General features: G+C 47.8%; 1 protein-coding gene and 1 pseudogene across 8 annotated transcripts in view; both read left to right on the top strand.

Annotated features, from left to right (window-relative positions):
- The window catches only part of FNBP1 (formin binding protein 1), a 140,278-nt gene that overhangs the window by 111,025 nt on the left and 3,267 nt on the right, over window positions 1–25,986 (top strand). For 2 of the 8 annotated variants that reach the window (XM_030292622.1, XM_030292629.1), the window contains 8 exons: window positions 853–1,050; window positions 1,988–2,170; window positions 8,166–8,180; window positions 12,543–12,652; window positions 18,940–19,072; window positions 20,341–20,462; window positions 20,768–20,907; window positions 22,587–25,495. In XM_030292622.1, the coding sequence (XP_030148482.1) occupies window positions 853–1,050; window positions 1,988–2,170; window positions 8,166–8,180; window positions 12,543–12,652; window positions 18,940–19,072; window positions 20,341–20,462; window positions 20,768–20,907; window positions 22,587–22,762 (1,077 nt within the window). In that variant the 3' untranslated portion in view covers window positions 22,763–25,495. Of the gene's footprint in view, window positions 1–852; window positions 1,051–1,987; window positions 2,171–8,165; window positions 8,181–12,542; window positions 12,653–18,939; window positions 19,073–20,340; window positions 20,463–20,767; window positions 20,908–22,586; window positions 25,496–25,986 lie in introns of those variants that run through there. The other 6 variants (XM_030292624.1, XM_030292623.1, XM_030292626.1 and 3 more) reach the window with 6 other exon arrangements.
- Window positions 3,677–3,774, top strand: LOC115500175 (annotated as a pseudogene).

The raw sequence follows: 25,986 nt of genomic DNA, 5'->3' as shown, positions 1-25,986 counted from the left end.
TTTATTCGGCAAACATTTGTTGCCCACGGTTCTCCCCAGGCACCATCCAGGTTCTGGGGATAAGTAGAGGAAAAACAGGAGGGAGCTTGCCTTTGGGACTGTGAACAAATGCATACATAAGGAAAAATCATGCGATGAATTAAAACCCCTGAACCACAATGAACCAAAGAAATGAGAGCGATGATCTCATCTTGGCTTTGACTTTGGGGGGGTGCTAAATTACCTTAGGAATTTCTGGTGAGAACCAGACTTTTGTATTACTGTAGTTTTCAAGGGAATTGCGTAACAGCCGTTCGTTTTTTTCCTCCTGCTTTTAGCAGAGTCATTCTTCCTTAGTATTTGTTTCTCCATATGTGGACAGGTGGTTCTTAAAAGTATTCTCCCATCTCCATTAGACACATACCTTTACAAATGGCACTAAGTCTTTCTAGTTATAAAAATATTCCTGGAGGGTCGCCTGGGAGGCTCAGTCGGTCAAGTGCCCGACTCTTGATTTCAGCTCAGGTCATGATCTCACAGTTTGTGAGTTCGAGCCCCGCGTCGGGCTCTGGGCTAACATCCTGGAGCCTGAAGCCTGCTTCAGGCTCTCTCTCTCTCTCTTCCTCCCCTGCTCTCTCTCTGTTTCTCTCTCAAAGATAAATAAAGATTTAAACAAACTTTTAAGAAGAGAAAAAGAAAAAAATATATATGTTTGACTAGAAAAAAAACTGTTATTAACCAATATAGATACAATTCTGTGAGTCCTTATTTGGACAAAATTCTTTACACGGTCAACTGTATGATCATAATTCATTGTGTAAAAGGTATTCGCACGTATTTAAATGCATTCCTGTTTGGTGGGTGTCATTTCAGGATTCGCAGCTGGTCATAGAAGCTTACAAGTCCGGCTTTGAGCCTCCCGGGGACATCGAATTTGAGGATTACACTCAGCCGATGAAGCGCACTGTGTCAGATAACAGCCTCTCGAATTCCAGAGGAGAAGGCAAACCGGAGCTCAAATTTGGTGGCAAATCCAAAGGAAAGTTGTGGCCCTTCATCAAAAAAAATAAGGTACTGATGGTTGGACCCGGTGTGAAAGGAGTTTTATAAAGTGTGGCGATTTTTGACTTTCTCTGTTAAGCCTTTAAAAACAAACAAGCAAAGAATTTTAAACAGAACGCAGAATGCACAGAAAGAAAAGCTAGTGAGCTGTTTTATTTTGAACCATCATTTCTCTTTGGTGGTGGAACCTTTGCCATGGCCATTTGTCTGACTTCCGATGCATTACCACTTTGTACCGTGTCGCCCACGCTAACCCTGACCTCTACTGACCTCTCGGCCATTTCCCATCATGCCTTTCACTGCTAAGTCTCCCAGACGCCCGGTCGCCTCGGCTGGGAGAGGGGTTACCGCGCAGAATTCCGATAACGATTTATCAGCCGATCTCATTGGAATCGCTTCCATGGGTTAATAACTCGGTGTTGAACTCGTGTTAACCTGTGTGCGTCCATGACCATTTTTTTGCGTTTTCTTTTGATAGTGTGATGCGCAGGCGCATGGCCGCTCTAACCTGGGCGTCGGCTGTGGTCAAGGCCGCGTGACTGCTTTTGCCTCAGGATAACTTGCTATGTGCTTCGCAGAGGCTGTCGGGTCCTTCATTTTCTCCCCCCAAGCTCAGCTCTTTTAGCGTAGGCGGGTTAGAAGTCTTGGCCCTTCTGGCTCTAACGGGTTTGGCGTAACTAACCAGAAGCCCTAGTTTGCATGTGGAAAGTCTGCATGAGCTGCTGGTCAGATATCCCTTGGTCTTCTTTCGTTGCTTCTACTTACTAAAAACTTCCCCTTTCGTCCCATGCCCCAGTGTTTTCTTTTGGACCATGGCCGGGATAGTCGATCGTTTTGCGTTGTACTTGCTTTGGATTTCCAATATGATTTGATGCTTATTTTTGTTTTGTGTCTTATCTTCTTGTTTCTGATTTTACTCTGTCACTGCTCCGTCTCTCACATGTAGCTTATGTCCCTTTTAACATCCCCCCATCAGCCTCCCCCTCCTCCCCCTGCCTCTGCCTTACCCACTGCTGTTCCCAACGGCCCCCAGTCTCCCAAGCAGCAAAAGGAACCCCTCTCCCATCGCTTCAACGAGTTCATGACCTCCAAACCCAAAATCCACTGCTTCAGGAGCCTAAAGCGTGGGGTAAGTTCCGCTCCGGAATCCTGTCTCTCTCGTGCGCTTGGGTTGCGTGTTTGGCTCTGCGTCACTTTATCTCGTTTGTGAGTTGAACCCGTTGTGTTTGCCCATAACGTGAAACCGTAAGGGCCTGTGATTCCTCATAGCTAGACAGAAGAACAACGATAGAAAGAGGGGAGGAGGAAGGAGGAAGCAGAATGGATGGAAAGAAGAAGGGAAAGCCAGCCAGCCCGGGGTTCTGTGCGCCCTTCGCGCGTTTCGGAAGGACTTTTCCCCACTTCCCTTTGAAAACATCTAAGTCATTAATATTTTACCAAAAAAGGAAAACTTCGGTTCGCTCTCTGAAGCCAGTGGCAGACGAGATGAGGAATTGGAAGTCACTGTACGCTCAGAAAATACTTGCTTGTTAATTCCCAAAACCACCTGAGTGTCGCCGAGGCACGTCTCTCCGGGCTGAGCCTCAGGGTTCGGAGGGCGGAGATGTCATGAGTTTACAGTGGTTTCTTTTTTTTTTTTAATTTTTTTTTTTTTAACATTTATTTATTTTTGAGACAGAGAGAGACAGAGCATGAACGGGGGAGGGGCAGAGAGAGAGGGAGACACAGAATCCGAAACAGGCTCCAGGCTGTGAGCCATCAGCCCAGAGCCTGACGCGGGGCTCGAACTCACGGGCCACGAGACCGTGACCTGAGCCGAAGTCGGACGCTCAACTGACTGAGCCACCCAGGCGCCCCTACAGTGGTTTCTTTAGCTGTTTGGCTGAACTTACAAGACTGATAAAATACCTGTTGACTGGAAGAGGCCGAACGCAGTATTTGTCTTTAAAGGGTGAAAATAAGAAACCGCTGACGTTTATCGAGCGCTTGTGATGTACCAGACCCTGTTCTGTGTGGTCGTTTACTTTTCCTTCAGCCGCCCTCCGAACCTAGGTACCGAGGTTTCCTTATCTTACTGGCAAGAAAACTAAGGCATAAAAAAGATGAACTTAGGAAGACGGCGAGCCAGAATGAAACCCAGAGAGCCCGCTCGTCATACGCCGAGGTTTTGCCACATCCACATTCAGGGAGAATCTGGTACCACACGGTCGACCCGCCAGTGGCGGTCATTTATACTCCAGTTTGCCACGCTGATTACCGTTGCCTGGCTTCACTCACAGGGTCTTGTGGAATTGATCCAGGAACCAAAAGTAGATACCAGTGTGGCTTATGGGAAAAGATTGGAATAGAGTCAGCCGTAGCCTCCCAGATAAATCTAACCGATCAGTGGACTCTAAGCCACGCCCCCAATACTCTTCATGACGAATAACGAGTAACGTGTGGCCATGAAGAGCAAACAGACACATAGCGCGGTGACGTATCCAGTAAAGGTCTTTTGTCCTGACCTTCAGGGATCGCCGTCCGGTGGCAGGGGGATGCGTTCTTGTACCGACATGATTTTTACTCTTCCCCTCCTTTGGGTAAAAAAGAAGTGTAAGTAAATAACAGCCAACTAAGTTGTTGCCTTTTAAAACAAGGGACAGCCCATCTGCTAAAATTGGAACGATACAGAGGAGATTAGCGTGGTCCCTATGTGAGAGTGACACACAAAATCATGAACCGTTCCATTTTTTTAAATGTTTATTTATTTATTTTTGAGAGAGAGAGAGAGAGAGAGTGTGAGTACACGAGCGAGGGAGGGGCAGAGAGAGAGGGAGACACAGAACCCAAAGCAGGCTCCAGGCTCCGAGCCGTCAGCGCGGAGCCCGACGCGGGGCTCGAACTCACGACTGTGAGATCAGGACCTGAGCCGAAGTCGCACGCTTAACTGACTGAGCCACCCAGGCGCCCCCGCGCGTCCCATATTTTAAAAATAAATAAGTAAACAGAACAAGGGACAACCCCCCTATTTCTTTATATGCAGGGTTTCTTTCATCAGGGAATCCCAGTGTTTCATGCAAAGAATCTGTATTGTTGGTGGGATTATTTTGTTTGAAGGTTACCCAGCGTGTCAGGTTAAGAATTAGAGATTTGACTTCCGCAAGACTTCAGGAGAGCCGTTGTCAGGAGGCAGAGTATAGAGCATCACAAGTAGATGACAGATCGCGTTGAGCTCTATAATGAGATCTCAATCCCTGGCTCGATCAGGCTGGCTTTTAACACTCCCGTCCATCCCGCTTTTACTCCTGGAAGAATTTCCAACATCTGGCCAGGGTGTTTTTGCTCGACTGTATAAAGTTTTACATCAGCTGTAAGTCTGTTAACCCATCTCGGCCACTTCCAAAACCTTTACAGAGCGCTCATTTATTATATTTCTAATAAACCCCTCTGCACGGTCTTTTGGAATCTCCTAATGGAGTATGTTGAATATCCGTGATTGTTTCCCATGTGTTTGTGTCTCTTCCATTCTGTCAACACCACACAGCCTGTCGGTTGCAAATGGTTTCTGAATCTGTGTCTCATGCTGTTCTCTGAATGTTTCGGAAAAGACCAAAGAATGTCAGTAATCAATAAGCGTACGGGAAAGATGGCTAGGAAAAATTTAACAGTTAACACAGTGAAATGAGAAACCAGCTATTATGAGGATTTAAAGGAAAATCCCTTTTTTTTAAAAAAAAAATGGTCATCAGCAAAATGAAGTTTATTTCTTACTCTTTAAACCTGTGCTCAGCAACAACAGGGTTAACAAAATTTCTCCTCAATAGTGAGTGTGCTTTTCTGAGAGTGAACTCACACATATACAGACTGGAAACATCAATAAGGAAATAGAAACATATTTCTGCCTCCCTCAACTTTTGGTCAGTCTGCTCTTAGCAAAGGTCACATTTGATGACCCTTCCTTCAGGAAGTAGCAGTCAACAAAAAGGAAAGAAAAAGAAAAAGGAAACTCATGACCGGAGTACGATTAGGAAGTTCAAAAATAAAAAGCAATCTGAAGTTTGGGGAAACAAATTTCATTTTATTTTTTTTAATGTATTATTTTTTAACAAATTAGATGTAAAGCAACCCTACCAGGGAAGGGTGTTGTAAGCCGTTGGCATCTGCAAGAAAATTCTGTTTCACTGAACATTTCTACAGCAGGTCACCTGAGCATGATTAGCCATGTTTTCATCTTTCCGTAAGAAAAATGAAACTAGAAAGTATGGTCTCGGTTTGCCATTTACAGATGTAATTTGATTGCCTTAAATTAAGATTTCTTTTCCTGGGCTGGGCAAGGGCCTTCTAAATCTAAAACATGGACATATTTGCCCCCACGTTTGAGAGCTCGTTGCATGGAAAAATCCCATCAAAGTGGATGAAAAGATTTGGAAAGTCCTTACCGACCGTTTGTCAGATGTTGCGGTTTTATGGTTACTGTAATTTTTTATTTATTTTATCTTGTTCTCTTGCTGATTATTGGCAGACTCAGTCTTTCTGTTTTCACAAAGAACTCATGAAGAGGACGATAGGGAAGCCCACGTATGCTTTTGAAGCTAGGGACTATGTTGTAAGTTTCCATGTGTCGGCCAGGTCATACAGTCACAGCACAGGCACTAACCCCTATGACAGCACCAAGACTGGGGACCCAGCAATGAAATTCTCCACTGGCGGACCTGGACACAGAAAAAGCCTAATTCTCAGTATAAATGCAATCCCAAGCTCCTTCATCCGGAAAGCTTGGGGCGGGAGGGGGGAAGAGAACCCAACTTCCCAATAACCACCAAACTGCCTAAAAATGCCAGTGAGCTGAGCTCGGCCGTCTGAGACGATGTCCCTGGGTATACGCCTTTACGGCAGAGTCTCACCCATAAGCGCAGCCACAGAGCGTGGTCCCAGGAGAAGGACACTCTTAACGGACGGCAGTTGCGTAGCAAGAGGGCTCACGATCCGGTCGGAAACAGGTGGATCCGTAAGGGGGTTATGCCGTAAAGCTTGGAGAGCCAGAACGACCACTGAAGCAACGAGCAAGGTCATAGAGTAGTACCGTGACTTTCCATGGACCTTAAACACGTTTACTCGTGTATTTATTTTCACCGTCCCCTTTCTTCGTACTTGAGGTTAGTACCTGCGGCTGCAGAATAACACATGGACCCGCTGGCTCTGTGTTCCCTTCATGTGTTATTGACACGTGTGGCTTCCAAGGCTCCATACTTGTTGCCTGAAACTGACAGCTTCTTAGTTCCCCGGGTGTCTCGCAGCGCACTTAATGCCGTCTTTGAAAACGATTCTCTTAAATGATTCGGTTTCTAATGTTCAATGATCTAACTGGCTGGCTTACAACTCACGACCGAAAACCAGTTTATAATAATCGTTACAAGAATACACGGCACCGTGCTGGTGCTTTATGTAGATTACCCATCACTGTCCACTTCGGAAAATCGAATTTTGTCTTGAAAACTCGGTATTTTCCTATTGGTGCTCGGATTTGTTTCCAGTCCTCATGATTCGTTTTCATTATGAAGTGGTGATATTCCCGTGCCATGAGGTTTGATGTTAGAATTCTTCTTTCGGGATGCTTAAGGAAGAATACATAACTTGCATACATATATAAGTGACCGAAGTAGCCGAATAGAGAGCAGGTAATGTATGAAGTTCAAATGCCGGTTCTTTGAATTAGCAGCATTGAAGACGATAACGTGTGAGGAGACATCTGTAGGTGGTAGTGTGCTTTCTAGGGAAGATATTCGCAAAGTTTTCCGCTGTGCACCCGGTGTTGTCTGTAAAGAACCCAAGTCGTGACAAACTGATCTGTGCTAAAGCTCACAGGAGGGGCGCACAAGACAGTCGCGAGTGTGCCTGTGTGTACCGTGTTCTCCCAAAAGTTTTGTCCGACCACTTCTTTCCTTCAAAGCCTTTCTTTTTCCCCCATAAGGGCAATGTCTTTAAAAGCTTCCTGCCTATTTAAAAAGAAGCGTCCATTTTGAGTTAATCTTAAGAATAAGATTTTTTAAATCTGGCTAAGGAATTTTAACACCCTCCCCACTCGCCACTTAAAATCAAAGGGCCCTTTCTTCGGCGCTTTGTCCCCAACATATTTTTGATCCTACTACAGCTGCCCGAACTTTTAGGATTGACGACAGCTAAGCAAAAAGGCACTGCGCTCTCAAAACACTGCTTTATAGCCATAGAGCATGTCCCCCCTGTTAACGAAGAACCGAATGTTTCGTTTGCTAATTCAGAGATGCCTCGTCATCTGTTTTGTGTCGAGGAATCACTATACCTTTGCTAATCTGCAGGCCCAGCAGAATTGCACCTACTGTGTCCTGATAATTCCCAGGAAATCCACAGCAAGGAGTAAGTGCCCCTCGGTAGTTGAGAAGGTTACCTAAAGGTAACCTTCAGAGTAGCTGCTGCTGTTAATTCCCCAAGTGCTATGTAACCCCCGGGGGTAGGGCTCAGAGTGGATGGAGAGCCTCTGAATACACCTTCCACGGTGCAGGAGGTGGTGAGCGGTGCTCAGGTGGGAGAGAGCAACGTCCTGCCTCCAGCCTGGTGCAGAGAGGCTTTCTGGCTCCTGTGGGTGGTTTCCTCAAGCAACTTCCAGTCCCTGGTCCCCCGTTCACCCACTCGAGAGTGGGTGCCTCTAAGAAATGCCAGTGATTAGAGTTCCTTAGGCTAGATTACTTGTACCTTATGGACGTCCTTGCTCTCCAGACCCCCGCTGTGAGTAAAACATTCCATGTGAAATTTGGCGAACAAAAGCCTACCTGATTATTCTTGGCTTTTATTATCCGCATGTGTTACCCACTGCAAACCTAATTCCGCTCATCTCCAGGCTGATGTGACCGATACAGAACTGTGAACAGAAACTCTCCTTTTCTATCTTGATTCTTTGCTCTGGCAACGTGGCAGCTAAAAGAAGGTTTTTGGCAGGGGCCAGCCCCTCTTGTGAACGTTTGCACAGATCCGCTGCAAGCCATTTGCACAAGCGACAGGTGAATTTATGTGCTATGTTAATACGGTGGAACTGGTCGAGTTCCTCTTCTTCTGATGTGTTGTCTCTCTCTCTTTTTTTCCCCTGTTACCTCTTCAATTTTTACATGAAGCTTTCTCTCAAGCTGGTAAGCACAATTATTCTATGCATGTCCTGAATCTAATCAGCTTTTTTTTTTTTTTTTTTTTTTTTTTTGGTGTGTGTTTCCTTTGCGTGTGCTTTTGCTGGTGTTTTTTCATCAGACCTTTGCAAAACAAAGGTCCAAAATCTAATAGGGGCGATCTTAATCTTTTCAAGTTGCTAAGAAAATTAACGCTTAACTCCTGATTTGGTTTTCTTTCTTATTGGGGCCTTAAGAGGATGGCAAATATTCATAAGCTTTATTTAAGTGCGAGCATAAATAGCAATACTCAATATCGGGGCGGGGGGGGTGGCTCATGGGATCATTTGGAGTCAAGGTAAATTCCGCAGCTGGAGGGTGCTCGAGCCTGCAGGACACGTGCAGGGATGGTGCCGGTCTCCGACTCAGGTCCGAGGCAGCCTGCGAGAATCGCAAGCCACGGAATCTTTAAAGTTGCTACATAAATACGTGGGTGCCTTGTGCATAGCTGATTTAAGAAATCACAAGGTGACTTTACAGACACCGGAAGGAGCCTCCTAAGCCTTTCTAAAATAATGTACTTAGTGTTCTGTGTTGTTCCTACATACTTGCATATAGCCCTAGTAAACAGACTAATCATTATTAAATTTCTTAAAAGAAACTCTTAACTCTATAACCCTTAACTGTACTTCAGATACGTGTAACTTACATAGTAGTCTCAACGGCACAGCTGAGAATTTCCTAAAATTATGGACCATGATAAATTGCAACAATTCAACCAGGGATGAAGTCAGCACTTTATGCAATTCTGTTGATAATGCAGGATAAGAGTTTCTGGTTATCCTGATGTACACATTTGTACGCGTGCATGTATATGTATATGTGCGCATATACAGAATTTTTTCCACCTGACTCAGTGTTTGGCAACCAACTCAACCCTAAAGAAAATGAATCTTTTAGGGGTGCCTGGCTGGCTCAGTCCATAGAGCATGTGACTCTTGATCTCAGAGTCATGAGTTCAAGCTCCACGTTGGGCGTGGAGCGTACTTAAACACACACATGTGCGCACACACACACATTTATTTGATCCTAGCATTCATTTATCAAGAATTAAGCCCAAATGGACTCACTGGTGAATTCTACCAAATATTTCGGGAAGAAATTCTATCAGTTCTCTATAATTTCTTTCAGAAGATCGAAGCAGAGGAAATACTTCCTAACTCATTCTCTGGGGCCAGCATTACCCTAACGCCAAAACCAGAAGAGGGAAGGAAGGAAGAAAGGAAGGAAGGAAGGAAGGAAGGAAGGAAGGAAGGAAGGAAGGAAATGAATATTTTATTAAATTGAACATAAACTCAAAATCCAAGACGAGTCCCTAATTAAAGTGTCTACAAGAAGGAAAACATTCTAAATGTTTCAATGAACTGCGTTCGACGACAGCAACAATTGGGGAGAAATTAGATCAATTAAGTAGGCGTCTCTCAGATACTGGGGTTCCTTCCTTGCCCTTTCTGTGTTTCTTCTTCTGCTGAGGTGCTGGCAACAAAGGATAATATCACTAATAATATTAGGCGGTCTTTCTGTCTGAGATAGAAATCATTTTACCCACCCGGTATTGAATTGTTGCTTTATATCGTTACGTAGACGCTAATAAAGAAGTGGAGTGTTGCCCAGAGACGCCTGGGGTGGAAACAAGCGTAAAATCCCAGGAAGCAGCTCGTGCTTGGGCTGTTTGTGGGGAAATGCTCCGGAGCAAGTGTTTGATTCCAGAAATGGGTAAAACAAGTTCCTCCTAGAGCCACAGCCACTTAAAATAACCATACGTGCTTTGACGTCCCCCCTCCTGAAACACCAGTGCCACCTGGTGTGGCCAGTCTCTTTGTAAACCAGGCCATTCCAAAGACTTCAGAAAGTCTGTTCTGACCCGAAGCTAGAAATATAAATTCCTTCATGGAATTAAAAGGCTAATTGGACACAATGGCCTTTTAAGGCACTTCCAGACACCATACGCTCCTTTGGATGTAGAAGTTACGACCTGCATCTCCAAGGGCGACATGAGGTTTGTTTGAGGCATAGTGCATGAGATTAGGTTCTATTTTTTAATATTTTTATTTATTTTTTGAGAGAGAGAGAGAGCGTGCAAGCAGGGGAGGGGCGGGGGGGGGGGGGACAGAGGATCCGAAGCAGGCTCCAGGCTCTGAGCCATCAGCACAGAGCCCGATGCAGGGCTCGAACCCACGAACTGTGAGATCATGGCCCGAGCCGAAGTTGGGGCACTTAACTGACTGAACCACCCAGGTGCCCCGAGATTAGTTTCTAAACAGCAATACAGAAACACGGAATATCTATCAAAAGGGCCCTAATTCATCCTTCATCATTTAACCGTTTTTAGTTTTCGTAAATGATTAAAATTAACTTTTTTGTTGTTGAGGGCATCTGTTCGTAAGTCCTAAGTACTGTCCGTTTTACTGAAGATCCCTTTGCAGCTGTGGATACACCAGACGCAAATCTTACACCTGTTCTCCATCTAGACCTGTGCCGTCCCGTACGGTAGCCACACTTCACATGTGGCTTTCGGTTCAGGAAAATGAAACGAAAACTTAAAGCAGTCCCACGGTTGCACTAGCCGCGGTTCAGATGTGCAGCAGCTCTGTGCGGCTACCGCACTGACCAGTGCAGACATGAGACCTTTTCCATCCTTTGTAGAAAAAAAATTCTTCGGGACTCCCAGCACACGGTCAGGCTTAGTGAAGATCCGTGAATCGACATCGACCGCTCGCTAGGTTTCCTGGCGGCCGTGACTTGTTGCAGCACCGAAAAGCAACACGGAACAAAAAGCCCCTCCATTCCGGAAGGCATGCTGATCTGTTTTGAGTCAACCCAGCACGAGGACAGAGTCTCGTGCTCGCGGGCCCGGCGACTGAATTCAGCCAAGTGAAAAAGCACACGATTGAGGGTTTCAGGTGTTACCGACACGGTAGTAGCACGTGGGAAAGAAAAAACAAGTCTGATTTCTTTCTGGTTCATCTTCGCTCTCGAGGCGATTGGACTGGCTCGGTTTGCCGTCAGGGAAATAGCCACTTCTGTTCTGGTTTCACTCAAATCTTCTCTCTCTTACACGCACACACACACGCGCGCACAAGTCTGAGAGCATCAGCTGAGAGGTCTGTGCGTGGCCTTCGGGTAAACCCTGCTGAATCACACGCTTCCAGCCCAGCAACCTGGCATCCGGTCACAGGCAGCCAAGGAGCCTTGGTCACAAAGCACCATATTAGCTGCTTGGCAAATTCAGCTTGATTTCGGAATTCCGTTATCCGGGTCCCCTCTTTTCCACCCCCTCCCGAGCCAGTCTGGTCTTTGTTTAATTGGCTCAAAAGCAAGGCGGGGGGGGGGGGGGAATCTCTTTCTCAATTCCTTGGCTTCTCCCTGGTTGTGGAATACATTTCTCTGTCTTTATGGTCACAGCCTCGTTGAAGTCAAAGCACTCGGGGACCAACAGCCTAGCCGCAGCTTCTAACGCGTAAGCATCTGTCTGGAAGCTCGCTGTTGATGTTTTCTGCTCAGATCGCAGGCACGGAGGAAAGATAGGAATTGTTTCTGAAGGGGGATCAAGATGTCAAAATCTCCTCCTGCCAGATTGGAAACAGCCGGCATGGATTTATTTGCACGCTGGGAAGCCGGTGTGGAGATTGGGGCGCGAGCTCTCCGTGGACTTTTCTGCGGTCACCCTCTAGATGTCAAAAAGCGTGACCAGACTTTCAGAGGGAAGGGTCCAGTGGGGGGTGGGGGGTGGGGAGGTGGGAGGATACATGTTTTAATGTCCTTTTCACCCACGGTCTCTGAGGAGCCAGATGTCCCATCTGTCACTTGCTGGGGATGGAAACTTTTGGCCTCCGCCTGTGTGCAGAAATGGGAAGAAAGATCAGGGAGGAAAGCAGTGCCTTTGACGGGACATGGGTGACAGGGGCGCTTGTCCCTGTGTTTTACAAAGGAAGCAGAAACTCCAGACTTCCTTCAGACTTCAGCGATGCCACCGACCCTGACGGTCAAGTGGAGAATCTGTCGCAAAATGGGTTTCTCGTGGATTCTCTCGGGGGTCAGAGGTACTTCTCCGCCTCCCTCCTTCTGCCGTCTCGCTCTCTGCCTTTGGCGGAAGGCGGCTGGGCCGGCAGACCTGGAGCCGGAACCGGTCTGTGGGACTTTCCTTGGCGGTTTGCATGCACTGATTCTGCGACTCAGCTGGGTGTCGTGGGAAAGGGCTTCACCGATTTCATGAAAACACATGCGGACATCTGCAGCCCCCAGGGTCTGGGGGCATCTTTCCTGCAGGCTTCGCTCGGTGTCTGTTTTCCAGCCCTGCCGCTGGCTCACGCATGTTTGCATCTGCAGGGCGCCGCACCAGAGGATTTCAGCAACCTCCCGCCTGAGCAGAGAAGGAAAAAGCTGCAGCAGAAAGTCGATGAATTAAATAAAGAGATTCAAAAGGAGATGGACCAAAGGTAGAGTGCAGCAGTGTGATTTACTGAGAAATTCAGGTTCGGGGGCGCCTGGCCGGCTCAGTCGGGGGGAGCTCGCGAACGCTCGGTCTCGAGGTCGTGAGTTCGAGCCCCCACGTTGGGTGTAGAGATGACTTAAAAAAAAGTCGAAAGAGAGAGAGAGAAAGAAAGAAAGGGAGGAAGGAAGAAAGAAAGAAAAAGGAAGGAAGGAAGAAAGGAAAAAAAGGAAGGAAGGAGGAAGGAAGAGAGAAAGAAAGGAAGGAAGGAAGAAAAATGAAGGAAGGAAGGAAGAAAGAAAAAGAAGGAAGGAGGAAGGAAGAAAAAAAGGAAGAGAGAAAGAGGAAGGAAGGAAGAAAAAGGAAGGAAGGAAGAAAAATAGAAGAAGGAAGGAGGAAGGAAGGAAGATAGAAAAGGAAAAGAAAGGAAGGAGGAAGGGAGGAAGGAGGAAAAATGAAAAAGGAAAGGAGGAAGGAAGAAAGAAAAAAAGAAAGGAAAGGAAGGAAGAAAGAAAGAGGAAAGGAAGGAAGGAAGAAAAAGAGAAAGAGAAAGAAAGAAAGAAAGAAAGAAAGAAAGAAAGAAAGAAAGAAAAAGGAAAGAAAGAAAGGAATTCAGGTTCAGTTTGGAAAGACAGGAAATCCTAAAATGGGTTCAACATAAGTGATTATTTCGGCCGCGTGTTTTGTCGCGGAGAGTCTCCTGGAAGACTTCAGTACCGATCAGGAGAATTCTTTTCACAAATAGGTTTTATTCTGAGTTTGGGCAACAAAATACATAAGATTTTTTTTTCTATATTTCTGCATTTAAAAAAAATTTTTTTTACTTCTTTTGAAGTAATCTCTACCCCCAACGTGGCACTTGAACTCAACAACCCCGAGATCAAGAGTCGCACGCTCTCCCGGCCGAGCCAGCCAGGCGACCCTTAAATTTTGTATTTCTTTCTAGGTGTTTAACTTTAATTCCAGTAGAGTTAACAGTGCGGTGTCGTATTAGCTTCAGGTGGACAATGTGGTGATTCGACAGTTCATATTTTACGCAGTGTTCATCATGATCCGTGTGCTTTTAATCTCCTTCACCTGCTTCACCCATCCCCCCCACCTTCTTCTTTTTTTAAATCGTGACTGTATAGCTGAGGGTTGTTTTTTTTTAAGTTTATTTATTTTGAGAGGGAGAGAGGAGGGGGAGAAGGGACAGAGGGAGAGAGGAAGAATCCCAAGCAGGCTCCGCACTGTCCTCGCAGAGCCTGACACGGGGCTTTGTCTCACAAACTGAGAGGGTGACCGGAGCCGAGATCAAGAATTAGATGCTTAACCCACTGAGCCACCCACGTGCCCCAGAGCCAAGTCTCGTGTACAAATGAGGAAGAGAAACATGGCGTGACTCTAGCCCCTCCCCCTTGCCCCATGTCCTAGCTTTGGGTCCAAAACGTGCTTGTTTTTCTCCCTGAGGTTGAATGACAGTCAGCCTTCCCAGAGGTTCTCGCGTCTCCGCTTCTTGTTACGGAACATATTGACAGTGTCTAGAAAATAAATCACAGTTTGCCTTACACACCGCCAGCCGTCAGGGGGGTGACGGTTGCTGACTCTTGACCAGCTTCTGCCTCCCCTTCCGGGGTTCCCAGCCTTCGGAGCTGTTTTGCAAGTTCCTAGAATCGTACCCACAAAAAAAAAAAAAACAAAAATGGAAGAGATTTGATATCTGTCTTCCCTTGTGCTTCCCACGTTTATAACCTGTACATCTTTTATATCACGTAGGGGATACTTGCTACTAATCCCGATTGAAAAACCACTTTGTTAATCGTCTCCCACCTTCTAAAATTCTCCCTGAGTGAGTTAGGTGAGCCACTGATCCATCTGAGATTTGAACTTGAGATTTTCTAAAAGATAACTTGAGATTTTTGTGCTCTGCATGTAGCCAAAAAGTGACTCTGTGTAATTTGAACGATATGGAAGCTGGGATTAAAATTCGGTTATGCAGGGGCGCCTGGGTGGCTCAGGCGGTTGAGCGTCCGACTTCGGCCCAGGTCATGATCTCACGGTTCGTGAGCTCGAGCCCCGCGTCGGGCTCTGCGCTGACGGCTCGCAGCCGGCAGCCTGCTTCGGATTCTGTGCCTCCCTCTCTCCCCCTGCTTGTGCTCTGTGTCTCTCTCTCTCTCTCTCTCAAAAATAAATAAACACCAAAAAAAATCGTTTTTAAACATAAAATTTGGTTATGCCAAAGAAAAGTAGCTGTTTATTTATTTATTTTTTTGCCTCTGGTAAAGCAGCTCCTGAAAAATGGGTGGGTTTTATAAATCCTGTTACGCCATATAAAATGTAGCAGCACATATAATTACCTTCGCTGCTGTTTTATATTAGAAATACACCTCCTGAAATGAAAACTTTGTCCCTGTACTTTTTATTACACGTGGGACCAAATACAGAAAGGGTCATCGGTGTATATAAGCCAGTTAAACCTCATGCCGTTTACTATGTGAGCAGTTGTGTTCTGTCCGAGAGTAGGAAGTTAGGACTCAAGTATCCGAAATGACACCGGACGCTGTCCAGTAATTACGTAGAAAATTTCCTCTGCCACTTGGGTCATGGCCAGGGAACCTGGTTAACCTTTTAACCCTTCCAGCAGCCTTGCTGGTAATTAGGCAAATCACATTTAAACCTTCACTAAATGACTGTTTAGTGAGCATGTACTGTGTGCAAGGAGATATCGTAGGCACTGAGGATAAAGTGATCAACAAACCATATGTCATGCCACTGACATTTGTGTGTAGAAGAAGGCAAGATTAGTCAGAAGCGCAAAGTTGATGGTAGATTTCATTTAAAAATTTTTTTAATGTTTATTTATTTGAGAGAGAGACAAAGCTCTAGCAGGGGAGGGGCAGAGAGAGAGGGAGACACAGAATCCGAAACAGGCTCCAGGCTCTGAGCTGTCGGCACAGAGCCCGACGCAGGGCTCGAACTCACGGACCGCGAGATCGTGACCTGGCTGAAGTCGGACGCTTAACTGACTGAGCCACCCAGGTGCCCCTTTTCTTTTTTTCTTTTTTTTTTTTATATTTTTATTTATTTTTGAGAGACAGAGCACAAGTGGAGGAGGGACAGAGAGAGAGGGGGACACAGAATCCGAAGCAGGCTCCAGGGCACCCCTAACACGCAAGGTACAGAAAGGTTGAAAATAAAAGAATGGAAAAAGATCTGTCATCCACTGATTGGCCAGTGCCGACCGAAGGAAGACTGACTTTCGGGCCAAAAAACCCTCTAACTATTCAGCTCAAGGAGGATCAACTTTATAACAATAAATACTTCGAGTACCAAACAGCTCAGTTAAATCCGTAGGACCAGATGACCTCAAAACATAAACAAGGTTTTGCTCTTAACCCTTGGACATCAGTGTGTACAAGAAACACAAACACATCGTTGTAGGGAGAGATTTTTTTTTTTAATGCTCTTCTGTCCGTAACTGACAGAACAGATTTAACACATTCAGGGCAGAATATTTAAATGATAGGATTGATCACATTGACCCAGGACACACCTATCCAGTGATTGCATGGTATGCATTCTTTTCAGGCACCCACAGAACGTTTCCAAAAATTGAGCACATCCTGTTTTCATGAAGCGAATCTCTACAAACGTCCAAGGGGAGACCGCATTCAAGGTGTGCTCCCTGAAGCCTGACATAAAGCTGGTTACCAAGAGCAAAAATTTAGAAATTCAGAAATGTAGCTCTGAATAACTCAGAGACTAAAGAAGTCATACTAGGCACTGGGAAATATACAGAGCAGAACTGAACCTGAACGCACATTCTCCGAATCAGCTACTGGGCTATCACTAAGGTGATACTCATAAAAGGAGACTTAGAGCTTTATGATACATATTAAAAATTAAAAAAAAAACAAAACGCTAAACATCAGTGAGCTAAGTATCCATCTCAAGAAGTTAGAAAAGGGGGCACCTGGGTGGCTTGGTCGGTTACGTGTCTGACTTCGGCTCAGGTCACAATCTCACCGTCTGTGAGTTCGAGCCCCATGTCGGGCTCTGCGCTGACAGCTCAGAGCCTGGAGCCTGCTTTAGATTCTGTGTCTCCCTCTTTCTCTCTGCCTCTCCCCAGCTTGTGCCCTCTCTCTCTCTTTCTCTCAATCATAAATAAATAGACTTAAAAAAATTATTTAAAAAAAAGTTAGAAAAAACACAGCAAATGGAACCAAAGATAAATAGAAGCCAGGAAAGAATGTAAATTAGTTACGTAGGAAAAAAAAAGTATGCCCTCAGCAAAGGGGATCGACAAATCCAAAAGTTGGTCCCTTGAAAAGATGAATGAAATTAAGCTTCTGGAGAGACCGATCAGGAGAGAGAGGAGGAAGAGAATCCGAGGCAGTGAATCGCGTCAAGTCTCTTGAGAAGATTTGCAGAGAAATCGGGCTGTAGCTGGCGGTGTAGCCATAAAGCCAAGAGAGGAATTGCGTCCAGGTGGACGCTACAGTTTGTTTGCCGTATTCATCTCGCCGGCATTTATTGAGCACCTACTGTGTGCCAGGTATGGGCCCGCCAGCGGGAGATACCAAATCAATGAGAGCTGGAGCCCCCAGGGCTTCCTCAAAGAGCTTCTAATCGGGTAGGAAGAGACAGACGATGAACGAGATGCATGATGATAAATTATGTCATGCTGGAAAGTGATACATGCCATGGAAAAGAAGGAAGTGGAACAAAGTGAGGGGGCGGGGAGCGCAGGTGGATGGAGGGCTGTTCTGAAGCTGTGGCCTCAGGGACAGCGAGCAGTGGGTACCCTCAGAGGAGCCGCGGGACGGCTGCGCTCAGATGTGAGGGGTTGGGTAGAGGCATGGGGAGGATTTGTGGGCTCAGGTCATGATCTCACGGCTCGTGAGTTCGAGCCCCGCGTCGGGCTCTGCACTGACAGTCCGGAGCCTGGAGCCTGCTTCGGATTCTGTGTCTCCCTCTCTCTCTGCCCCTAACCCACTCGCATTCTGTCTCTGTCTCTCTCAAAAGTAAATAGACATTAAAAAAAAAATTTAGGGGCGCCTGGGTGGCTCAGTCGGTTAAGCGTCCGACTTCGGCTCAGGTCATGATCTCGCGGTCCATGGGTTCGAGCCCTGCGTCCGGCTCTGTGCTGACAGCTCAGAGCCTGGAGCCTGTTTCAGATTCTGTGTCTCCCTCTCTCTCTGACCCTCCCCTGTTCATGCTCTGTCTCTCTGTCTCAAAAATAAATAAATGTTAAAAAAAAAAAAATTAAAAAAAGAAATTTAAACTATTTCCCGCGACTCAGAATAGGGTTTGGTTCATTGGTCTGATGTCGTGTGATGGGTGTAGAGTGTCTTTTACGGAAGCTCCTTGAACTTGGCCCGCTACCACCCGCAGAGTCACTTGGGTTAAGCTTTTAACGTCTTTTTGAAAAAATTTGTTAATGTGTATTTATTTGGGGGCGCGGGAGAGGGAGACACAGAATCCGAAGCAGGCTCCAGGCTCCAGGCTGTCAGCGCAGAGCCCAACGCGGGGCTCGAACTCACGAACCGCGAGATCGTGGCCTGAGCCGAAATCAAGAGTTGGATGCTCAACCGACCGAGCCACCCAGGCGCCCCTAAACTTTTTAACATCTTGACCCCCTCTGAAGGTGCCTTGAAGCCAGAGTTCAAATTAATAGGGCTCTGTGGTCCTAGAGATAACCCAAGCATGGGGATCCCTTACTCGGGCTGCTGTGGGCGGGCCTCCGACACCTGATTTCAGGAAGGCGGTGGAATCTCGCTGTATGCAGCTCTGAGGCTCGGCTGCTCTCCCATCGTGGATACCAACTGGATGGGTCTGGTTTCTTAATAGCTGAAAGGGGTGTGTAGGAAAATTTCCAAAGCAGTTAACTGTGCTTCTCCTCGGGGCGAGTGAACGATAGCCCCACAGGACCCAGGATGGCAGTTGTCGCTTTGACAACAAGGAAATCTCTGGGTTTGCTTTGGTTTTATTGTCGTTTGGGGCAAGGGGAGGGGTCAGGATCGATTCACATTTCTCAACTGCTAAAGGCAATGGGGAGACACCAGGTAGCATTCAGAAGAGGCGACTGAGACTTTAATAACCGTCTCTGGATGACACAGGCCTGGGTAGCGGAATTCTTACAGAGTTTTAAAGAAGGAAAGCAAGCCCCGATGCTCCCCGCCAACCCAGACGTTACCCAATCTTCCCCTGCTTAACCTTCACATGGTTCCCAGGGCGTCAGGAGACTACACTTAGCTCGTGACATTCACCTTTCACCGTGTTCTGCTCATTCTTGGTTTTTTCCCCCCCCTCCAGAGATGCCATAACAAAAATGAAAGATGTTTACCTAAAGAATCCTCAGATGGGAGACCCAGCCAGCCTGGATCACAAATTAACAGAAGTCAGCCAAAATATAGAAAAACTGCGGCTAGAAGCCCAGAAATTTGAGGTATGAAAAAGCTGGGGTTGAAAAGCTCTGTTGAAAAAAAAAAAAAAGAAAGAAACAGAGGGAGGGGCGGGGTGGGGGGGCGCGGTCACAGTGTGTCTGGAGATTCAGCCAGGGGTGTCGGGGTGGGTCTCAAGGGGTGGGTCTCGAGTTGTCGTAAGAGGAAGTGGTCGTGCACTGAGCGTTCTGCCCCTCAGCACGCCCTCGGTCCGTTATGTCTCCTAAAGCCGATGCCGATCAAAGTCGTATTGGGATCCACAGTGCTTTCCCAGAAGTGCCTCCCTTAGTTGATCCTGCTTCGTTTTCTGTTGGTCATGGAAACAACTGGAAGAATGTAATCGTCCAACACCGCCGGGAATCAAAAAAACTTAAAAAAAAAATCAATTCCAATATGTTATTGTTCTTTCAAAGGCCCCGTTATTAAAGGGTTATGTCTGTGAAAACCGGGAGGAGACACAGATCAGAAGTGAGTGGGAAATACAAATAATAAATGTTTCAAGGACCGAGAGAGGAGCACTCAAAGGCTTCTTTTGCCCCCAAACGTGAAGGCTACAAAACACGGAAAGATACATTAGTAACCGATCGTTCCCGTCAGAATAGGTGATTTGCAGCCACGAAGAGTCAACGGGGGGCGTTTTTAAAATTCTTCCTGGAGCCCATTCATCAGTTGGTACTGTTTTTGAGTTTCTAGAGCCTAGAAATACCCTTTTCTGATCACTTTCATTCTCGCCCCTCTCTTACCCTGTTTCAAATGTCGCCGAGGGCAATTTTTTCTACTTTGGATTTCCTATATGCATGTTTCTTCCCTATTCAAGAGAGTGATACTCCCAAAAAAAAGGAAGCGTGGCTTTCAAACTGAGTCACTGCTTACGTGGGGCAGGATCCTCCTGTTTCCCCGTGTGACCTCGAGGTCACAGAATTTTGGAACCAGAAGGAACTGGAAGCAACGCATCTGAAATCACACGGCTGTTTGCAAAAAGCCCGAGAGTGTGACGCGGTCCGGTCCCGTGTTCTTTCCGCCCCATTGTCACAGCTGCCTCAGTGCCTTTGCTTCTACGTCTCCGAGGTGAGGCGAGCTAGAAGCGGTGGTACAGCCAAGTGCAAATACACTGGAGGGCCCCCCCCCCCCGTCGCCACCCCTCCCCCCATGGAGTCCTTCTGGAGTCTCAGCTTCAGTGACCATCGGGCAACCCCAGCGTGGGGCCGTAGGACTCCACGGTCGGGCCCTGAGCTGAGCTCAGACCAGGGCCTTTCGTCACTCTTGCTCGCAGGCCTGGCTGGCCGAGGTGGAAGGCAGGCTGCCAGCGCGCGGCGATCAGGCCCGGCGCCAGAGCGGAATGTACGAGGCCCAGAACCCGACCACGGTCAACAACTGCGCTCAGGACCGCGAGAGGTACAGTATCTCGCTTGTGTTCGCTTCCCGATTCTGGAGGCTGGAAAGGAGCATAAGGTGGTTTCTTGATACCAAAGCGCCCGTGAGGCCTGAGCCGCCCTTTCGCCACGACTCGGGTCCCTGATGCCGCGTGGGGCGGGGATGGACCGGGGGGGGGGGAGGGGGGGGAGGTGACCCGAGATGGTGTTCGTTAGCAGGGGGCGGGGGCGGGCGTGTATGTGCAAGCACGTTGCTCGCACGGTGGCAGAGTCTGAGCCCTCACCGGGGTCGGTCGCTATAGTTGCTGTGTGCTTTGCTTTCTTGAGCAGCCCGGATGGCAGTTACACGGAGGAGCAGAGTCAGGAGAGTGAGGTGAAGGTGCTGGCCACGGATTTCGACGACGAGTTTGATGATGAGGAGCCCCTGCCTGCCATCGGGACTTGCAAAGCCCTCTACACGTTCGAAGGTGACATGGCCCCACGGGGTTCCCCGCTTGCACACGCTGTCCCTCCTCCTGCTGTGACCGGACCTTCTTCTGAAGCCTTCTAGATCTTTCTAGAAGATTCCTTCTGCTCAGAGTTGCCGTCGTCATCGTCATCATCACGTGGCTGACTGCTGTATAGTTTGCCCTTCGGTCCGCACAACCGAACAGCTTTGGTGGAGTTTACTTGCAGCAGACAGTGTGGGATGATGATGATTTTTCATCTGTCTTTCCAGTACTTCTGGAGCCCCTGTCTTGGAAAGGCCCCGGGGGGCGGGGATGTGGGTGGGTGTGGCTTGGCATCCGCCCCCGGAGATCAGAGAGCAGATACACATTTGCAGCATTTACCAGAAGAGGGGTACAGAGTGACAGGGGGACATCAATCACTCTGTGGGGGGGGGGGGTGAAGGTGAGAGAGATCCCATCCTTAAGAGAACTCAGAGAACCCTCCAGGCTGCTGTACATCAGAGGGAGGGAGGGAAGGAAAGCATGGGCTCGTGCGGCTGGAGCTTAGAGGTCTTAGGAATAGGGGAATCTGAGACGAGAAAGTGGTACCTGTGCGGGGGGCCGGGGGTAAGAGCAGCGTTTGGATTTGACTTGGCAATAACGGAGGAGCTATTGAAAGCATTTGAGCAGGGTGTTGATACCTTAGGATCTTTACTGTCACATGTGCAGGACCAATCAGAGAACAGGGACGAGGGTTAGAAAGACTAGCCTAGCGTTGCCAGAACGATGTCCTGTAGAAAGCTAATGAGGATGCTGTGGAAGAAGCCATCCGAGCTCGGGTTGGTTTGGGGAAGCCCTGGAACGAAGGGATCTTACAGATTCCCTTGCCACAGACCAAATGTTGATAGTGACAAGAAAGCACCGGGTTAAATGTTGCCGATGTTGCCTCCTTCCCACACCTCGGCCCCACCCCTACGGCACCCCCTGTAAACAGCGCCCCAGACAGTCTGCGCTCAGAACGCTGTTTGAGCCGTGGGGGCTAGACTTTGGCAACTGTCTCCCGCAAATGGTCTTGGGGACCGCGATTCGAGAGTGGGCACCGAGATGTCGCGGTCAGCCAACCGCTCAGACTCCTGGCTGATGGGAAGCGGGGAACGAAGAGGGGGACGAAAGCGGAGAGGGGTCCCGAGGGTGCCTTCCTGGGGTCCCCCTGAAGTGGGAAGGCAGGAGGAGGAAGTCGTGGTTTGGGATTTGTACTATTATTCGTAATAATAACATAACCGTGAGCCCGGCGGTTCAGGTGCCAGGGCAACAGGGAGGTGGACACAGATCGCAGGGAGAAGTGGAACCTTCGCTCCAGACAAGAACCAGAAAGGGAGAAAGAGAAGTCGGGATGTCGTCTGAAAAGGGGTCATCAAAGCCTTGGGACTTTGGTCTCCGCAAGAGAGAGGAAGAGCGGCGCAAAGAGCGCCCCTCCCCTTCCCCGGGGAGACACCTGGCTTCCCCGGAAGGAGGGGAGGGCTCTCCCTGGAGGAACTGGAGAAGGGCCTTGGGGGGGAGGGCCTAGAAGCTTCTGCGAGGGAGGAGGCCTTGGAGGGGAACGGGCGAGGGGGTGGGTGCCTCTGTTGCTGGCTGTCCTTTCTTCACGGCCAGGCTCCCCTGTGTGCCCCACCAGGACGGCGCGGGAAGCCTAAAATACTCTGATCTTGCTTCCCCAGGGCAGAATGAAGGAACCATTTCAGTAGTGGAAGGAGAAACGCTGTACGTTATAGAGGAAGACAAAGGTGACGGGTGGACCCGCATCCGGAGGAACGAAGAAGAGGGTTATGTCCCCACTTCGTACGTCGAAGTCTATTTGGACAAAAATGCCAAAGGTGCTAAGACTTATATTTAATAACAACTTTAAAAAAAAAAAAAAAAAAAACTTAAAAAAAGTTGGCGTTGTCTCGCTCCACAACTATGACGGTTACAGGCAGTCCTTCAAAGTCTCGTTGGAGGACACCCGCGTGCGTGCTGTCGTTGGGCCGGGCGCGGTGGGCACGTAGGCGTCTCACACCCGGCTTTCCCTGGCTAGTTTTGACGATAATCAAGTTTCACTCGCTAATGAAATATTATGTGGAAAGCTTCCAGCTGCCCCCTTACGATGCTGTCATTTGCAATCCACAAACAGTCCTGCCTCTGGCAGTTACCTGTAGGCATCCAGAAAAACAAAGTTGCCCTTCTAGCTTCTAGTCGACGTTTCTGAGTTTAAAACGTCCACGCGCGTCAGAGGGGTGCCGTGAGACCTCAGCCCTCCTGTTTGTAGCATCTGTGTCCCGTTGAACTGCCCTAGGACGTTCCGTTTTGTAACTTAACACGTTGAACTCCGCAAGTTGGTCAGTTCGATCTTGCAGTCGTCCGCTTTGGAAGAAGTCAGAAATAAAACCTCCCCCTCCTGGAGGAAAGAGTGAGGAGATTCCTATGTTGGTACTAAGAAGTTGTGTCTTTTTTCCTTAAACACGTTTAAGATCGCGATTGGTTTCTTGTGATGAGCCTGTCACGGCTGCGTGATCCCAGACAACCCACTGAAACCCGGAAAAGCTCGGTTAACGATTAACCGGTTGACTTTGCCATCCTCCCTCTGCGGTTGACCGAGCCCATCAGATGCCCTGGTGCTGTTCAGATAACTTAACAAAAATCGGTGCATTTCTGTTGGAGACTTTGTGGCAAGCGGGGGCCGTAGGCAGCTCACGCTTCGTGGGGCCATAAATAGAACCTGGTTCGCCACCAGCTGCCTCTTACACGCAGACCCCGGCTAATCACTTTTCAAAGGTGTTTTGTTTTATTTTAATCCCTGGCATTCTTTAAGACCCAAAATATGAATTTACGGACAACTGTTTGAGAATTGCTTGCTTGTTTTGTATAATTAACCATGGCCGGAGTAAAATAAAGCGTTTCACCGTCTTGAAAGGAATCTGGGTCACATGGGGATTTGCATTTTTTAAATTGGCAAGATGGGTAGTGAAATTGATCACATGCGTAGACGGGTACCGAGCCCAGTGCTTGTCCCCATTTCAAGAATCTACCCTGAGATCCCAGAGAACCAGCTCAGAATAAAGGGGTCAGGTTGAGATTTTCCTTTTATTTGGCTTCGAAAACCATTTCATGCCTTTCCTACTTTTAAATGGGAAATCAGCTCCTGGTTTTTACGTTGTGAGCTCCTTTTATAAGCTCGAGTCAATTTACAGCTGACTTTACCAAAAAAAAATTTTTTTTCATAATAAATAAGGCTGATCTGAAAAGCAACCGCAGCTCCTGGGCGGGGGCAGCACCTGGCAGGAGACAGGAGTGCTTTTGCTGCACATTCTAGCAGAAGGCACAGACCCAAGTGCACGGGAGACCCCAGATACTAAAATCCAAGCTTTCTGTCCGCTGCTGGACTCATTTCCGGACGATGAACTGCTTGCGGGAAGCAAATTAAACATTGAAGAAGTCTTAAAATGGCCAAGACGTTAGCCTTTTGAAGCCTCCCTTGGGAAGTATGACAGGGCATGAATTCTTTTTTTTTTGTTTTTTCCCCCTTATGGTTGTGCAGATTTGATTCAGAAGATGGCTCAGTTGGTTTGCGGGGGGGCCTGGCGGCCGGTTTGGGCGTGTAAATGAATGATCACGATTTGCAGCTGTGTGCCCCAGGCCCTTAGCAGAGGCCGCCACAGGATCGGGGACAGCACAGTGACACTTTGTAGCTTCCGTTTAACCCGGTCAGCGCAGCACCGGGTGTTAGAAGAAATCCCGAAACGATTCTCAAAGAATCAGGATGGTTTCCACTCGCCCAGTTAATCTGCTACAAGAGAAGACAAGTCTCAGCTTGTTCATGAAGTTTTCTTTGATTTTAGAGGCACACTTAGAGGTGACTAGTGTATACGTAGGGGCCTGTCTTCCCCACCTGGTTTCTAAATCTGGTCGGGACCCCCAAGAACACCCTTCCCCACCCCCCACCCCCCCCCACCCCCAGCAAACCCATCCCAGCCTGTGGACTGCTGCTTCCTGACGCCCAGAACTCAAAGCAGCTGTTTCGTGCCTGTGCACTTTGTGTGTGTGTGTGTGTGTGTGTGTGTGTGTGATCTACTATGTGACTATTTAATGATTGCCAACATATTTAGACTAGAGGAGCGTCCAATGGGTCCGTTGGATTGTGACCTACCTTCTTTTATGGTTTGGTTTTTTTTTTTTAATTGCTTTCTGTTAAATATGCCCGTAATCCCCTCCCCCCCCCCACCGACCCCCCCCCCCACTATATTTGTATATACTGCAATTTAAGAACTAAAAGGATGCTAAGAACTAAAAGGATGCCTTGAATTCGTTGTTTTACCGTTTTACTCTTTTGTCTGTTTGTTTTATTGGTGATTCTGCTGCCTAATGACCTTTTTTGTTTTTGTAACCGCTGGGGAAGCCGGAAGGATTAGGTCCCCCTGCCGGCTGCCTCCTCACTTGAGTTTATTGTAGACACTTGGGCTCTGAGTAAGTTTTGTTTGAATGCGGCCAACATGATTGTCTCGCTCTCCTTACCCTAAAAGAAAAGAATCTGTCTGGCACCTTTCAGCTGTACCCTCGTATCTGCCTCTCTAATAAACGTATTTTTCTCAGTGTTGTGTATTTTAAATGATTCTTCACCTTTCCGAGAAAATTATTCTGTGTGATACGGGTGTTTAACTCTTTTGTCTTCAGTAACGGGGAACTTTTCCGGCCAAATGCTTTTTAAAAATTCTGCCCTTCCCCGCCCCCACCCTTTAAAATGATGCCACCTTCTCTGTTTCTTGCCCTGTGTGCTCCCGAGGGCTTCCAGAATCCGCCTCTCTCTCTCCTCCTCTGCCCCCTCAAGATGAAGAACTTTCACTGTTTATTGCTGAGTCAACATTAAAGTGACAGGTTCTCCTTTTCTCGCCAAGAGTTTACACTTTTGTAAAGCACAGAGAGTGTCAGCCGGGGACAGAATCCAGAACCGGGCCTTGAAATGCCTCGCGCCCTCCTGGGAACCTGGTCACATTTTTTTTCCCCCCCTTAGAAAGAGGGGGTCGGGGCGGGTGGGGGCAGCGTCTCCCATGCGGGCCTCTGTTCACCCCTGAAGGAAAGGCGGGT

The sequence above is a fragment of the Lynx canadensis genome, chromosome D4 (genome assembly GCF_007474595.2).
Source record: "Lynx canadensis isolate LIC74 chromosome D4, mLynCan4.pri.v2, whole genome shotgun sequence".
In the NCBI taxonomy this organism is placed as follows: domain Eukaryota; kingdom Metazoa; phylum Chordata; class Mammalia; order Carnivora; family Felidae; genus Lynx; species Lynx canadensis.
This window is presented reverse-complemented; position numbering and strand designations above follow the sequence as displayed.